This window comes from Ceratotherium simum, chromosome 9 (genome assembly GCF_057802395.1).
Source record: "Ceratotherium simum simum isolate JZ-2026a chromosome 9, ASM5780239v1, whole genome shotgun sequence".
Taxonomy (NCBI): Eukaryota; Metazoa; Chordata; class Mammalia; order Perissodactyla; family Rhinocerotidae; genus Ceratotherium; species Ceratotherium simum.
Window position 1 is genome coordinate 76,557,910 of NC_141908.1, and position 16,790 is coordinate 76,574,699.

At 44.7% G+C, this 16,790-nt stretch overlaps 1 protein-coding gene across 4 annotated transcripts in view; it reads left to right on the forward strand.

Moving 5' to 3' along the window:
* Positions 1-2,554: 2,554 nt before the first annotated feature.
* Positions 2,555-16,790, forward strand: part of LOC101388746 (aldehyde oxidase) — a 66,286-nt gene continuing 52,050 nt past the window's right edge. The window contains exons 1-7 of one of the 4 annotated variants that reach the window (XM_087435564.1): positions 2,556-2,715; positions 3,676-4,049; positions 6,968-7,025; positions 9,115-9,211; positions 10,939-11,047; positions 12,514-12,640; positions 14,116-14,177. In XM_087435564.1, the coding sequence (XP_087291690.1) occupies positions 3,894-4,049; positions 6,968-7,025; positions 9,115-9,211; positions 10,939-11,047; positions 12,514-12,640; positions 14,116-14,177 (609 nt within the window). In that variant the 5' untranslated portion in view covers positions 2,556-2,715; positions 3,676-3,893. Of the gene's footprint in view, positions 2,789-3,675; positions 4,050-6,967; positions 7,026-9,114; positions 9,212-10,937; positions 11,048-12,513; positions 12,641-14,115; positions 14,178-16,790 lie in introns of all 4 variants that reach the window. The other 3 variants (XM_087435565.1, XM_087435566.1, XM_087435567.1) reach the window with 3 other exon arrangements.

Sequence of the window (16,790 nt, forward strand, 5' to 3'; positions counted from 1 at the left end):
GATTTTGACACTATCCAGCAAAGTTACATATGCATATAAAATCATTGAACCCAGCAATACCACTTTTAGGAAACTATACCAAAAACTCTCTTGATAAAATACAAAAATTTCACTATGGCATGGTTTGTAATAGCGAAAAAGAAAAGAAAAGAAAGTAACAACATAAGAAACCATCAATAGGGCGCAGCTAACTTGAGAGCCACGTGAAATGGATGAAAATAGCTATCAACTTGGTGACTAACAGAGATGCTTGACCTTAGAAAAAACATTTGAATTTGTATCTTTATGAGGGTGTACTCTAAGGAGAAAAAGAACTGTAAAAAATCTTAAACTTTCATTCACTAGTCTTATTGCTGCCATAATATCGATGTGACTTTTTTGAAATAGATCTAAGGACAGATTAAAGCAATTATGTTAAGGTTTTAGAAGCAAGATTTTTGGCATAAAAGAGATACAATTATAAAATCCAAGAGGGTTAAAAAAAGTCTGCAATCATAAATTTTAATTAGAAATGTTAGTGTGAATTGATGCTTTTTGCACTGCTCTTTTTAAAATTATGTATTTTCCAGCTGTGTCCAATTTTCTAAATACTATTTCCCATTCAGAGGAAGCAGGGCTCTTGGGAGCAATGGCTGATTCCGAGTTGGGACAGGACATAGACTAGGGGAGCCTGGGATGTCTTATGCCAGAAAGGAAGGATATTGTCAAAACCTCATGGCGACCACATCAAAAGGACACAGGTTCCCATTGGAAGGTGCTTCCATTGGCCTGAGATGGGACAAACTGAACATCAATAAGAACGATGACTGCAGTTGGTTAAAACATTAACTATACAAAGTCCTAATTTCATAATGATACTCAAAAAAGAGGAGAAACAAAGCAAAGCATGTTGGATACCACTGGAAGTTGCTAGGACACTAACTCAATCCTTTAAAAATGTATAAGGGAAAGTAATAAAAGTTTATCTTGCCTTTTTGTATAAATTTAACTTGTGCACAGTCAACAGCTACAGTGAATAGTGATAATTTTTCAATTCAAAAGAATCTCAGCTGATGAATGCCGAGGAATGTTAGAATTAAAGAAATTACTCTTTGCAACCCGCTAATAAAATAAATGCTTCAGGCGATGGTCAGCAATAGATGGTGAAAGCATGAGGTGCGATGTTCACGGAGAAATTCCTTATGAAGAGAGAACCACTGACCCCGGTGATCAGTCTTAGTTAGCATCGCTGAGAATGGGACAGCAGACACCATCTGCCTCCTGACGTGCTGCAGTGTCAAATGTAGGAACCACCTGTGAAGCATTCCTACTCTCCCTCCCAAAAATGAATCAAGGCTTCAGATCTATATGCAGTGTACAGGCAAGAAGACGGATGGAAGAACAAAGAACACCAGGGAGAAGCCTCCAGCCATCCTCAACAGGCGTTCATTCTACAGGACAACCCACCTCGATTCTTCTTCACCATGCTAATGCATTAAAAACGGAGAGTGGGTGAGGAGACTGTTCTAGATTAAAAGAGACTGAAGAGACAATAAGCAAATAGTACATGGAGTAGAAATCAAGTGTAAAAAGACGTTTTTTAAGACACTGGGAAATTTGAGGCTATTAAAAAAATATGCATTTTGTTGGATTTGATAATGGCATTTTGGCTTAGTAAAAAAAAATTTTTTTTTTACTGTATACTGAAGTATTTAGGGGTAAAATGATATATCTGAGATTGGCTTTAAAATACTCCAGAAAAAATACTGGAGTATGGTAAAATGTTGACCAGTCTTACAGCTTAGCGAGTGAGGTGTACAGGAATGCTAGTTGTACTCTTTGTACTCTACAAATTTTGGAAATGTTCACAATAAAAATCGTGTTTACAGAAATGAAATGACACAGGAAAATATTCTAGGTATGCTCAGTGAAAAGAAGTCTGGAAAAGAGTTTGATCCCATTTGAGTTTTTGAAAGGCATTAAGGGCAGGTTTCAAAAACATACAGATAGACCCAGAAAGTTAACAGTGGTACATTCTAAGTTGTGGACACACGAGATTTTTATTTTCATGCTTTTCAGTATTTTCCAAGATTGATTTTTAAAGTTTTTCCTGATGTTTTACATCTCCATTGATATTTATCACGTAAACTTCGTGGTTATTTACTGAATAAACTGTGAATAATGAGAACACCTTTTTTTTAAAACTCAGTTTATATCAAGGTCGCTCTTGATTTTAAACAGCAACTGGACTAGTTATCTCTAAAACTGCGAGGTCAAGTTGTAAACCATTCCTTGTCCTGAGCTCCTCTCCCGCAAAGTCGGGGTCACGGTGCTGGTGTATCAACTACTAAGGGTCCAGACTGCAGCAGGCGCGGGGGCAGGGGGCACCGAGCCCTCCTCTTCCCGGACTTCAGATGCGGCTGCAGAGCCGCTGAGCCTGTGCACTAAGGTCGCGGCCGCCGCCCCGGCCCGGGGGAGCCGCGGGTGCCGCCAGCGGCCGCGCAGGCCGGCGCCGGTGACGCCTCACGTCCGGGGAGGGCCGTTCCCGGCGACGCCTTCCGGGCCCCGAGCTCGCGCTGCGGACTCTCCGCGCCGGGCTGGGGCGCTGCAGGCTCCGGCGGCCGCGCTCACTCGCCCGCCCGCGTCCCCGCGTCCGGCTGCCCTCCCCGGAGCGAGCCCGCGCCCGGCGCCATGGCCGGGGCGGCCGAGCTGCGCTTCTGCGTGAACGGCCGCCAGGTGAGGCCCCGTGTCCCCGTGTCCCCCTCTGCACAAGGGGGCGAATAAGAGCACCTTCTCCCCTGGACCTGGGGTGAGGACTGGGCGCCCTGGAGGCTGGTTACCGGGGAGCCTGGCGTCCCGTCAGCGCTCGGCCTGCGGGGGTGATTGTTGACACCTGCACTGGGAGACGCTCTGCTTCGTGGTGGAGCCAGGACCTGCCCAGAAGTGTCGAGGGGTCAAAAAGCGGTCATGGAGCATTATGTGCTCAGAAAACGTAGGGTCTTGATGTGAGGAAGGAACCTGGAAAGAGCTGTCCATTGCCTAGTGTTTCCCGGGGTTTTGGTTTAGAGAACTGAGAGGAAATTTCTGGGCTTCGGGGTTGACTGTAGTGACTCAGAGAAAAGTGGAGGGGGTGGAGGTGGCTTAGGCAGGAAGAAGCAACAATGAAAATGAATGTTAAGGCAGCCCGAAGCTCGGCAGCAGTGTCCTCGTTGGTTGTCGGGCGGCCTCCTCTGCTCTCAGGCTGCTGTGGGTTATTGTTCTTCTACTGACCGGGCCCCACGACACACACCTCCTCCTTCCCTCGTCCCCCCAGCCTCGTCCCTTCACACACTCCTCTCTCCCTCCCTTAGTTTCCATTCCGTCACCCCCCGGCCCCCAATCTCCTTTCTCTTCCTCTTTCTGCCTCTGTCTGGGAGCTGGCAAGGCCCCCTCAGGCACGAGCCCCACCCCGCACAGAGGAAAGTGATCTCTCAACCCCGTGCAGTGTGAACCCGAAGTCTCCCAAAGGGCTGGTGGAGACGCCGGCGGCGGACTCGGCCCTTGCTACATCCAAGGCCCCTGAGACGGGAACGTGCACCGACCCTGACCCGAGAACTGGCGTGGTCCCTCCAAACCCGAGTCAGTGACAGCTCTGTTCCTCAGTCCCTGCCCGCCCCCAGCCCCCATGTTAGTCCTGACCCCCCTGTTTCTCCCCAGGACCTGCCACGACAGGATGCTTCTGGGTCCCTGCTCCCACTTCCTTCCTCCAAAGATGCCATCCACCAAATATGAAAAATAAACACAGTTCAAGCCAGCGGCACTTTGAGCCAGACTCCCGTCTCTTGAGACATCTCCTGGAACAAATACCCAACAAACAAGGCCTGCTTCTTCCATGAATTCCTTCCCAAGATATACAAATATCTCTCAAGCCTAAAATGCTATTCTTTCCTATCCAGGCTACCCACATCCTGTTTCTCCACGAAAATGGAGCTTCTGTGGATTCACCATCACCATCCTATGCAATAATTAAGATTAGTTTCAGCTGCAAATGGCACAAACTCAAGCCTAAGAGTGATTCAAACAAGATACAAGTTGGTTTTACTTTTACATAAAGGATTTCTGGGGATAGACATTGTGGGGCTGGTCCAGAAACTTCATGGTGTCGTCTGGGACCCAGGTTTCTTCTCTTTCCTCTGCTGCCATTTATGTGTTGCCTTGTGATCTAAAATGGCTGCTGGAATTCTAGCCATTTCATCCCTATTCCAGGCAGCAGGAAGAAAGAAAGGGAGAATGCACGCTGGGATAGACAACTAACAATTTCTGCCACCATTATCAGCACTTTTCTGTTTTTCTTTCTTTCCTTCTGTTCAGATGTCACAGTCTGTGAGAAGTCATTTCTCCTTCCTTAGTGTTCTCAGAGCAAATTGTACATATCATGTTCAAGTTATTCATTTAAATTAATTAACATTTGTTATGTCTCTCTGATACATCCCCAGCACGTAGCTCAGTGTTTAACCCAAAGAAGAATAACAGAAGGTGGTTGCGCTCAGATCAAGGGAAGCTTATACGTACACAGATAATTGTGATGGGGGTAAAAGTTCTAGGAAAGGTGGACATTGCCATGGGGGACAGGGGAGGATGGTTACTTGGAACAGAGAGTGGGAAGGGGTGTTAGATGACACACCCCCCACAGGAGAGAACATTTGAGCAGGGCTTTGAATGACCTACAGAATTCCGCCAAGTAGAGAGGCGAGGAGGGCTTTCTGGACAGAAGGCATCCCGCATGCAGACGTGGTGAAGGGTAGAAGTCCGTGCAGAGCTGGGAGCATCCAGTTCTCCCCTGTTTCGGGAGTTCAGGATGCGTGGGGTGAGTGGCAGGAGAGGACAGGCCGTAGATCAAAGAGGCCTTGTAGGATATGCCACGGAATTTGACTTTCTTCTCGTATCCCAGGAACTCTTGAATATAAATTCACCTCAGACCCACCCAGCGTGCCCATTAAAGATGCACATTTTCTGGTTCCCTCTCCCAGAAATCCTGATTCCATAGGAGTTTCTTTTTAACAAGCACCCTGCGTGATTTAGGAATTGCCAGCATGGCAGTTGGCAGCCAGGAACCAGTGTTGCATTTGAGCAGACACAGGAGGTGACCAGACTCGGATTTTAGAGGTCACTCCGGTAGTGGAACGGAGGGTGGCACTGCGGGTGCCGAGAATGGGGCAGGAGACCTCTCAGGCGGCCTTATAACTGTTCAGGCAGGAGGTGCCCACTGTGGATTCCAGGGAGTGGCAGTGGAAGTGAGGGGCTGTAGAGACTGGTTTTGGAAGTGTAAGTGGCAGGACTTGGTGACAGTGATTGTGGTGGATTGAAGGAAAGTAGAAGTTGTAAATAGTTCGGGGTTTTTTTTTTTTTTTTAAATTTTTTTTTAATTTATTTATTTTTCCCCTAAAGCCCCAAGCGATAGTTGTAAGTCATAGTTGCACATTCTTCTAGTTGCTGTATGTGGGACGCGGCCTCAGCATGGCCGGAGAAGCAGTGCGTCTGTGCGCGCCCGGGATCCGAACCCGGGCAGCCTGCATCGGAGCGCACGCACTTAACCGCTAAGCCACGGGGCCGGCCCAATAGTTCGGGTTTTAAGCTTCGATGCCCTAGCAGGTGGTGAGGCTATTAAACAAGTTATGGAAAAGAAAGAAAGGAGTAAGTTGGGGAAAGAAATAGAGTTCCATTTGAGGGCCCATTAAGTTGGGGATGCCTGGGGCCTCCACACTCTTCTTTGTATTACAGTGTGTGTACACACACGCACACACACACAATTACACACTGACATCTTTTTTCCTATACGGCGGACTCCTGCAGGGCACAGGTCTGACGGTGGTAATTGGCACATGCCTCACTTTGCAGGCATATGGCCACTTAAAATTGACGGTCGGGAGACATCCACAGAATAAACACATGTCCCCTCCTCACCTACTTCCCAGGGCGAAATTCATATAACATGGTGAAGGGTGGACTCTACTTCTGAAATTGGGAAGGATCAAGCTTCTCTTCTGTGAATCTAAAAGAAATCCTTTTTATTTCTTGTGAGGAAGATTGGCCCTGAGCTAACATTTGTTGCCAATCTTATTCATTTTGCTTGAGGAAGATTGTCGGGGAGCTAACATCTGTGCCAATCTTCCTCTATTTTGTGTGAGGCACCACCACACCATGGTTTGACAAGTGATGTGTAGGTCTGCTCCTGGGATCCAAACTTGCAAACCCCAGGCCACTGAAGCGGAGTGCATGAACATAGCAAATGTGCCACTGTGCCGGCCCCAGAAAGCCACATTTTTAATCAAAAAAGAGAAAACGTGGTCACGTTGGAAAACCCATCATGACATTTCAATCATGCCGTCCCTTGGGCACTGCTGTTCTGTTGCTGTGCGGCTAGGCTGCCCATGCAGACTAGCTTCTGAAGTGAGCCCTTGCTTGCACACCTTTGTATCACTTGGCGTACACATTTTATCTTCTCCTTTGTTTCTTTGATTTGGGGGCCACGGTTGGGTGTGATCTCTTTCTGAAAACTGGAATTCTTTCAACATGATAAACAAGTCCTTTTTAAAAACTAAATCAATTTCTCAGATGGTATTCTGTTCTAGCAGCCACCCCCACCTCCTCCTTCTCTACTCTGCTCTGCTGATATCTTTTGCCTCACGTGCTTCAGACTCTCTAAGAGAAGCTGGGCAGGAGTCACTGGTGTTCTGTTAGTGGAAGCAACTGCTGCCTTATTGAACAGTGATGATTCAGGACCCAGGACAGTGCAAAGTGGTGGAGGGGCTCACGATTTAGACTCCACACGTAAGAGAGGTGATTTGTACATCACAGGTGTTCCGTAAACATTAAATCAACTTGAAAATACGAGTAGAAGAGTTAATTAACGTACATTTCCATCAAATTAAGATGAGCCTGCCAATGTGAATATCCCACTAGCTCCCTCACCTTTATGTGTATAACTCTTCTTTTCCTTCTGGTGCAGGTGATAGAAAAAAATGTTGATCCTGAAACAATGCTGTTACCATACCTGAGGAAGAAGCGTATCCTTTTTTTGCTTTGAGTGTGTGCACGTGTGTGTGTGTGTTTGTGTATAGCTCTGATATCCTCATCAGGTGATACTTCACCTATCTCTTTAGAGCCACACTGAATCATATTCCCTACAATTTGGGTTTCATGTTCTTCTTTGAGAAAGTCCTACGTCTTAGTTGTGTAGGCAGTGCACAATTGTGGCTGTCAGAAGAACTGTGTTCCTTCTAATCTCTGTTTTGGCACTAAATGTATTGTACAATAATGAGAAGCTAGCAATGGGAATTAAAGCAAATGTTAAAAGGGCTTAATTAAGCCCCTTAGGATTAAGAGTCACAGTATTGACATTCTATCTTCAAAGACTAATCATCATGCCCATTAGAGAAAGAGAGCACAGAAATGTCCCGAAACGAAAGTAAAAGAACAATGTATAAATTACTCCTGAAAATGTTACCTTTGAAAAGCTTTTTAAATAAAAGCCACCTAAGGAATGGATTCTTAGGCTGCTATGCATGAACTCCAGCGGGCTTCCAGAGGTCTGTAGATCCCACTAAATTATATGCAAAATTATGTGACAATGGGAATTTGTACATTTTTTCCCCTGGAGAGAGAGAAATTCCCAAAAGAGTCCACAACTCAAAATGCATCAATAACTATATTCTGAGGGTCATTCAAGATCTTTGGACGTAAAAACAATGAAAAGTGATTTCCTGGTTATCCATGGTGGCAAAGTATAATATTTAAGATTTGGTTCACTTGTGAGTGACAGAAAATCCCAAATAGCACTAGACAAGATAGAAGATAGAAGTTTATTTCTTTCTCATTGTGTTAGTTCAGGTTCTCTGGGAGGCAGACACCAAAAAATGGGATTAAATGTGCATGGGTTTTATTAGGAGAAATGCCTGAGTGAAAGGAAATAGGGAGGGAGCCAGAGAAGGCTTAGGGAGCCATTAGACCACAATGCAAGTCCGACCTGTAAGGAAGAGAGGGAGAGAAGGTTGAGTGGAAGGGTCTTAGACTGCTGTGTGGTCTAAGGCATGTTCATCAGGGCATTGGGGATGGTTGACAAGGACCCCCATGTCTCTCCATAGCTCTGAGCCATTGATGGGGAGCAGCCAGGGAGGCCTGGCCTTAATGAAAACTGGGGAGATAGATATAACAGAACAGCATCTGGGTCTCACAGTCCATTACCCCCCTGTTGAAGGAGGTCTGTGAGGCACATTCTGGTGGCTGTCACATAAGGGAATCCCAGAGGTAGGTGGATCAGGGCTAGTACAGCAGTGTCACAACGTTATCAGGGACCCCAGCTCCTGTGTCCTGCGGCTCCCCGTTCATCAGCGTGCAGCTTTCTCCTCATGGTCAGAGATGACTAACTGAGGTCCAGCCATCGTATCTGAATTCCAGCCAATAGGAAGAAGTAAGAGATGGAGAAGGGGGCACCTCTCTCTTTTTGAGGACATTTCCCTCCTGGTGGTCATACACAATACTTATGCTTACATCCCGTTGGCCAGCTTTGGTAATGACCCCACCTTGCAACAGAGGAGGCTGGGGAAATGTATTTTTTCTTCTGGGCAAACGTACATAGCCAAAAATTTGGGGTTTCTATTACCAAGGAAGAAGGAGAGAACAGATATTGGGGAACAGCTAACAGTTTCTGCGACGGAGAAGCAGAGAAATATAGCAAACATGGATAATATGAGACAAATATTCCAAGAACTGAATACAATTTGACATTTTACTTTGTACATTATCAAATACACAGATAAGGATGAGAACAAGTGTGCTCTGTACTCATACTTTCAAATACTCAAGCCCTTACAGGTATAGACTCTTCCTTTTTCTTTTTTACTTTGGCCCTGTTTTTAGCAACCTGTGGTCCAGTTGTTTTGAAAAGGAGGAGACTACATATAACACACAAATGGAAATGAAGAATTTGAAAGATTCTAAGTAATAGAGCTATGACATACATGTATCATTTGATAAATATGTATTGAACGTAACTATATGTTTCAGAGTGTTTGATGTGTGTTATCCTCTAAGGTCGGAGCTATTCTCGAAAGAGAATTATGGAAAACACATGATCTTTAACTATGCTTTTTCCAGTCCGACTCACAGGAACCAAGTATGGCTGTGGAGGGGGAGGCTGTGGCGCCTGCACGGTGATGATCTCACGATATAACCCCATAACCAAGAAGATAAGGTACCTTGCGCCAAATTGCAGATATCTTGAATTTTTATAGTTTTGAACTTTGTTTCGTTCCTTCCTTTGGGAAATATACATTGAGTGCTTACCATGTGACACAAACTGTGCTAGGCACTGGGGGTACAGTGATGAACAAAACAGACATAGTCTGGGGAATACGAATGGGTTAGAAGAAAAGGGTACCATCAGTGAGGATAGCATATGGTCAGAGAACCCCTGTTGAAGGGTGAAAGGCTGTCTGACTCCCTGTGCTGTCTGAGGAGGACAGGAAGGGCTGAAATGGCAGTGAAGAGTAATGTCATCACCACACTCTTGTGTCAGTTACCCGTACTTGCCCCCATAGATGCCATACCTCAGTCAGAGAGGCCTGTTACAAGTGTAAACCAGATCACTGCACTCTCCTACCTAAAATTCACCAATGACTTCCCATTACATTCAACATCTTTTTATGTTTGATATTTATCCTTCTTCAAGTTTGCCAAGTTTCTTGGATCTGTGGGTTGATGTCTTCTACCAGCTTTGGAAACTTCTCAAGCCACTATCTCTTCCAATCTTCATTCTCTCTCTCCCTCCTCCCTCTCTGAGACTCCAATTATGCATATTTTAGACCATTTTACATCATTCCACAGATATCAGACGAGAGCTAAGGATCTGAGCACTGGTGAGATTTCAGAGATCTACCTGTGTTCCAAAGCCAAGCCACCTGCTTCCTGAACTCTGGGAGATCCCCCCCTGCCTTACAGCCTGGCTGCCCACTTTTTAGGTCACTGGGGAGTTCCCTTTGCTCTCCTGTCTCACTGTCTCTGCTTTGGGAGATCTCTTGCAGACATGCCACCCTGTCTTTAGCATCCGGAAGCTGGCAACTGCCCTACACTCTGTGAAGCCTGAGAGCCTGCAGTTTTCTCTCAGTTCTGCTCTCTCTCAATCTGCCTTGTCCCAGAGCCAATGTGCCTGGAGAGTTCTTTCAGCACTCCTTCCCTGCCCCATTTTTAGAGTGTTGTCCTCAGCCCTCAGGCCAAGGGGGCTTCCCCTTTCATTTACGTTCTTGTCAGAAGTGTGTAAGTTCCATTTTCCTGACCCTTGCTAATTATGCATATTACAATTTTTAAAAATCTTTGTCATTTTCTTTGATAAACGTGGTGTTTCTCATTGCTTAATTTGAATCGCTTGATTATTTTTGAGATAGAATATTTATCTCAAGTATTGTGGCCGTTTGTAGTTCTGTTTGGTGAGTGAGAACTTTTCAGGAGTCACTCTGAGTTGGACATTTTCCAGCACTAGGTTTGTGGGATTGCAGAGTTGTGTATCCCACACCATATTTCTTTGGAAGCACAACATCCAATCCACTTTATTGCCCAAGCAACCCCTTGCCCAGCACTGCCTAGGAGATGGAAGATGCTCTCGGTGATTGGTCTCATGTGACTAGAGAGGAGACTGTCTGCCCCTCATTCAAGAGAAAAAGACACATTAGAGGAAACTGTTCTGGAGTCAGAATTAGGAGACCTCATTTGATGCTGTCTCTGACACTCCAGCTATGACCCTGAGCAAATCACTCTGACCCTCAGACTCCACTTCTGTAAAAGGGCCATGAGCTAAGGATGAAATGCATGTGCAAAGCCTGGGACATTATATAAAACCTGCCCCATTAGAGGTGCTCGGTGAATGCTCAGTCCCCTTTCCCACTGGGTACAATGTAATTTGTGCTTCTCTTTTGCATTCTGAAGACATTATCCAGCCAATGCCTGTCTGACCCCCATCTGTTCTCTGCACGGTGCTGCCGTCACCACAGTGGAAGGCATAGGAAGCACCAAGGCCAGGATTCATCCTGTTCAGGTGAGGGTGTGCCTCTTCCTAATGGGACTTCTGTGCTTCGAAAACCATTAATGACATGGTGAGTCCCTGAGAGGGCTACAGCAGGGCGGTCTCGGCCCTTCTGCTTGGTCACTGCTGACAGATGAAACCAAGCCAGGGCCAGGGGTGAAACCTGGGCTGTGTGGGTGTTTTGTGACTGACTTCTTGGTAAGATGCTCTTGGAAAACTAGAGGACTTTCTCTTTTTAAAGAAAACCCTGACATCACTGGGTTTGTTTTCTACATTCTAATTAGATGGGACCTGTTTGTCTTACATCTTCCAAACTCAAAGAAACGAGAGTCATGTCTATTGATGGATAGAATTTTGTTGTTAATTTTAAAGTGGAAACTAACATGATTTTAAAGCTGAATGAAAATCTCAACTACCAAAAAGATTTGTTAAATTCAAAGCTTTATTGAGAAGACAGATAATAGGAATTGTCAATGAATTTTGAGGCTTTTCTCCTACGGCAGCACCTTGTTATAACTTTGCCTCAAGTGAAAGGGCACCTCAGATGCCTGACTTTAAATTATTTAGACACCTAAAAATGCTATTGCTACTTGTTTTTATCTAGGTATGAGGGTCACTATTGAGGAGAGGTTACAAGAGGGAAACAATAGGGACAATATAGAAAATGGGCAAACTTGAAGTTCTCTGGACCTGAAGGAATCTTGGGTTCTGTGTATTTTCTATGAACCTCGTCACCTAGCGGGAGCAGGTTCTGCCTGGAGACACTTGTGAGACTTGGCTGTTCACAGGCACAGGGACAGCCTTTCATCAGTTTCAGTAACTGCTGTTGTTGCAGCGTAGCCAGAAGACGGCTTCCAAATGGGGTTGGAGCTCTGAACTTAGACTCCAGAGAGAGAATGCTGGGGGAGAAAGTTGGGAAGAGAAGAAATAACGTTTCCTTCTTGAGTGTTTTCTGAATTAATGACGGCACTTAGTAAACAGACTCCTCTGCACGAAAGCCTTAGGGCCGTGTGGGCAGACAGAAGTCCCTTGAGAAGTACTTGGAGTTTTGTTTTTTCTCAACTGGAGTGTAATTTGGTTCATTTCTCTGAAGGACTTCAAGGGATTTATCTCAGCAATTCCTATTGACTATACATGGAAACCACCTGGGGATCTTTAAAAACGCATGTCTGTGCCCCACCTACAGAGATGCTCAGTCAACAGGTCTGAGTGCTGCTTGGGCCTTGAAAATTTGAAAGCTCCCCTGATGGTTCTAAAGGATGAGAACTTTTACAGAAGCTCAAAAGCTGGTGAGGACCAGTAATCCCAGCCACCCAGCCCAAGACAAGGAGACACCCAGGATGAGAAGGACTTTCTGGGGCCTCTTCAATTTTAATGTGCAAACGAATCCCCTGGGGATCTTGTTGAAAAGCAGGTTCTCATTCAGAGGTCTGGGTGGCACACAAGATTCCACGTTTCTAACCTTTTTGTACTTCCAGGAGAGGATCGCCAAGTGTCACGGCACGCAGTGTGGGTTTTGCACCCCTGGGATGGTGATGTCCATCTACACGCTGCTCAGGAACCATCCAGAGCCCACTCTGGATCAGTTAACTGATGCCCTTGGTGGTAGGTTATATGTGTGTGTGTTTTTTAAAATAATGATGATGGCGAGAGCTAATATTGGACACTTAACCATGTGCCCCACACGGTGTTAAGCGCTACAAAAAGATTATTTCATTTACTCTTTACAGTAACTTTATAAGATGGGCATTATTATTATCTCCATTTCATAGATGGGGAAAATGAGGTCTAGAGAGAGTAATTTATTCAGAGTTATACCACTGATAAGTAGAGGAGTTGGTTTGTTCAAATCAGGATTCAAACAAGATCCACGCATTGCACTTGGCTGATATATTTCTTAAGTCTGTGTTAATCTATAAGACTCTCCTCCTTTTTTTATTGTTTGATTACTTTTATAATCATTATAAAGCCAGTTTATTCATTTACCCTTCGAAAAAGTCCTCCTGTCCCCATGTACCACCCTCTCCCACCATTCCCCCATGCTCTCAGAACCATATTAAATATCAGAAGACTCTTGAATACAACACAGAATCAAAGAGAGGGAGATCTTCTGCTCATACTTACAGCAAAGAACTGTCTTTATCCAGTCCAGAGCTGTTTTATTCGGGTCAGGAGCTCAGTGTGTGGGTGGGAGAGGTCTTCAATACCAAGATTCTAAACAATTTTTAGAAAGAATAGCCTCCCAAATCCTATTTCTGGTGAAACTCTCCATGGCTCTGTTTGTCTTTGTCTCCTGCCTCCCGAGGACCTTACTTCTCTGCCTGAGGACAGGAGGCTAACGCCCATGTGCACAGGTTCTCTGCATGTGTCCCAGGGAAGACCAGAGCAGATGGAAATCGAAAGGAGAGACGCAGCACGTGAATCTCTGCCCGATTTCCTTTGGGTTTTATTATGCATTTTATCTCATGACAGTTTATGATGTGAACAAGTGATAAGGGGTTCTCAAGTTTTATGGTGCTTAAGACTTGCATGGGGAGTTTGTAAAGAATGGGTCCTGGGACCCAATCTCAGAGCACTTGCTTCAGTGGCTTTGCTTTCAAGTAAGACCCCAGATTTGGGGGTGGGTGGGAGACTGCAGGTTATGAACCACTGTGAGAGAAACACTGGCCTGATGATTTAATGTAAATAAATCGTGTGCTCTGTTCCTTCCACAGTTTAGTGATTACCTTTGCTGCTATATAATGCCTTAGATCTTTCTACCGACTGAAGCGTAGCTCTTGAATGTGGCTGTAGAGCAAGAGTGTTTGGCTTGTTCTTTGAGCACCTGTCATGAGCAGAGGAACCCTAACCGTAACTGTTTACAAAGAGAAAGTACAAATAGCTGAGTTGTTAAAATCTGCCTCAAGACTCCCAACCACATATCCCAAGGTGCTGACGGAAAAATCTGACTTGGTAGATTGGGTGGGCTGAAATGTCAACCAGGGCTTCCTTCTAGGATGGGGTCCTTGTTTCCATCGTGCATTTGGCAGGCTGTGCCTCTCTAGGTTACTCGAGTAACAGAGCTGGGTTTTCTCCTTCAGGTAACCTGTGCCGTTGCACTGGATACAGGCCCATAATTGACACGTGCAAGACTTTCTGTAAAGTAAGTAGACAGGAACGCATTATTGAGTCTATTTTCCCCAATGGAACAGAACAGTGGGGGTCGTCAGGTGTGATGGGGGAGCAGCCTTTGCTCCCAGTACAGGGCTGCTGCTTCTCCCTAGGTCTGTAATCTTATTTCATCTTGGGCAGGGCGCTTACTCTCGCTCATCGGGCTTGTCCCAGCAGGCACATAATGAGCCCCTAAGCGCTTTGATATGGGCTTGTTCCAAGAGGTGGTTCCCGATCTGTTTGTCGGGTCGGGTGCCTGCCCCGGTGCTCGTGCAGCCCTCTGTGCGTGCCCTGTCACAGCGCTGGTCACACTGTGCTGTAACTGCCCATTTGCTCCCCCATGTCTTCAGCAGCCGGCGGGCTGCTGGACAGCAGAGGCTGTGCATCTCCAGGGCTGGTCACCATGCACCGATTGAGTAGCCACTCAGTCAGTATTTGTTGAATGAATAAATGAACAAATAACCTTGAAATGTGGGACATAAGATTTCCCTTTGGGAAGTTAAACTATGATTTCAGTATGTAATAATTCAAAATTGAGAGATAATATTTTTTAATGTGTATTAATAAAATATTAAATATTATTCATATTAAGAACCTACTGTTGCTAATATTTATTGCTATGTGTCAGGCTTAGTTATAAGATCTTTGCATATTTTAATTTATTTAATAATCACTGTTATTCAAAATTTCTCATAAGCTCAGATTTTTTTATTAGATGTTAGTTTCATTATGTTTAAGTACACATGGCTCTCTTCATAACATTTGACAGTATTGATTCTGTATTGTTTCAATGGGTAGTCACCTGTTTAATTTAATGCTTAGTAGAGGGGACTCTGCTTCCTGCCTGGGGTTAGCATTCCCTCTCCAGCCTCAGCAACTCACCCCAGAAGGCCAGCCCCCTCCTGGGGCTGGACCAGCTGCCTTCCTGTAGGTGAGGTCCGGTGCCAGCCTTGAATCAAGACTTAGGCCAGGGAGGAGTGACATCAGCAAAATGGTGAAATAGGAGTTTTCCACCACCGTCCCCCCAAAGAACGCCAATTTTGACGATCATCCACAGATGAGAGTGCCTTTATGGAAATCCAGGAGTCCAGCAGAGAAGTTCCAGCATGACAGTGGAGCCAAAAAATCCAAGATTGTACATGCACAGAGTAGGAGGAACAGGTTCACTTTACCTGTGTCATCCCTCCCCCAAGGTGCACAGCTCACAGCCCAGAGAGACCTTCTCCACCTACGATTTCTCCCACGGGGGAGGTGAGAGTGTGTGAGTGAGCACCCAGCTTCCCCAGCTATGTGAGGCACTGCCAAAGAGGCCTACTTCTTTCTCACCCCATTCAAAACACCGAGGAGTGCTACATGAGCCCCCGGCAGGGGCTCGGAGAAGAGCAGCCCGGGGTCTCGGAGGACATCAATGGCCCCGCATCCTACTAACCATGAGCTACAAGAAAACACAGAAAGACAATTCCACAAAATCAGGAAAACAATTCATGAACTAAATGAGAAGTTTAACAGAGAAATAGAAGTAATAGAAAAGAACCAAACGGAAATTCTGGAGATGACACATGCACCGAATGAAATGAAGAACAAGACAAGGATGCTCATTCTTGCCATTTCTATTCAACGTAGTACTGGAAGTCCTAGCCAAGTAATTAGGCAAGAAAAAGAAATAAAAGATATCCAAACGAGAAAGGAAGAAGTAAAATTGTCTCTATTTGCAGATGATGTGGTCTTATATATAGAAAACCCTAAAGACTCCACCAAAAAAATTGTCAGAACTAATCAACAAATTCAGTAAAGTTGCAGGATCCCAAATCAACATAGAAAAATCAGTTGTGTTTCTGTACACTAACAACAAACTATTGGAAAGAGAAATTAAGAAAACAATCCCATTTACAATAGCATCAGAAACAATAAAGTATGTAGGAATAAATTTAACCAAGGAGGTAAAAGACCTGTACACTGAAAACTACAAGACATTGATGAAAGAAATTGAGGAATAAACAAATAAGTGGAAAGATATCCCATGTTCATGGATTGGATGAATTAATATTGTTAAAATGTGCAAACTACCCAAAGTAATTTACAGATTCAGTCCAAGCCCTAACAAAATTCCATTGGCGTTTCTCACAGAAATAGAAAAAACAATCCTAAAATTCCTATGGAACCAAAAAGACCCCAAATAGCCAGAGCAATCTCGAGGAAGAACAAAGCTAGAGGAATCACAGTTCTTAATTTCAATCTATATTACAAAGCTATAGTAATCCAAGCAGAGCGGCACTGGCATAAAAACAGACCCATAGGTGGAACAGAACAGAGAGCCCAGATATAAACCCATGCGTATACAATCAGCTAATATTTAACAAAGGATTTAAGAACACACAATGGGGAAAAGATGGTCTCTTCAGTAAATGGTTTTGGGAAAACTGAATATCCACATGCAAAAGAATGAAATTGGACTGTTATCTTATACCACTTACGAAAATGATCTCAAGATGAATTAAAGACTTATATGTAAGATCTGAAATTATAAAACTCCTAGAACAAAGCACAGGGAAAGAACTTCTTGACATCAGTCTTGGCGATGATTTTTTTTGGATATGACAAAAAG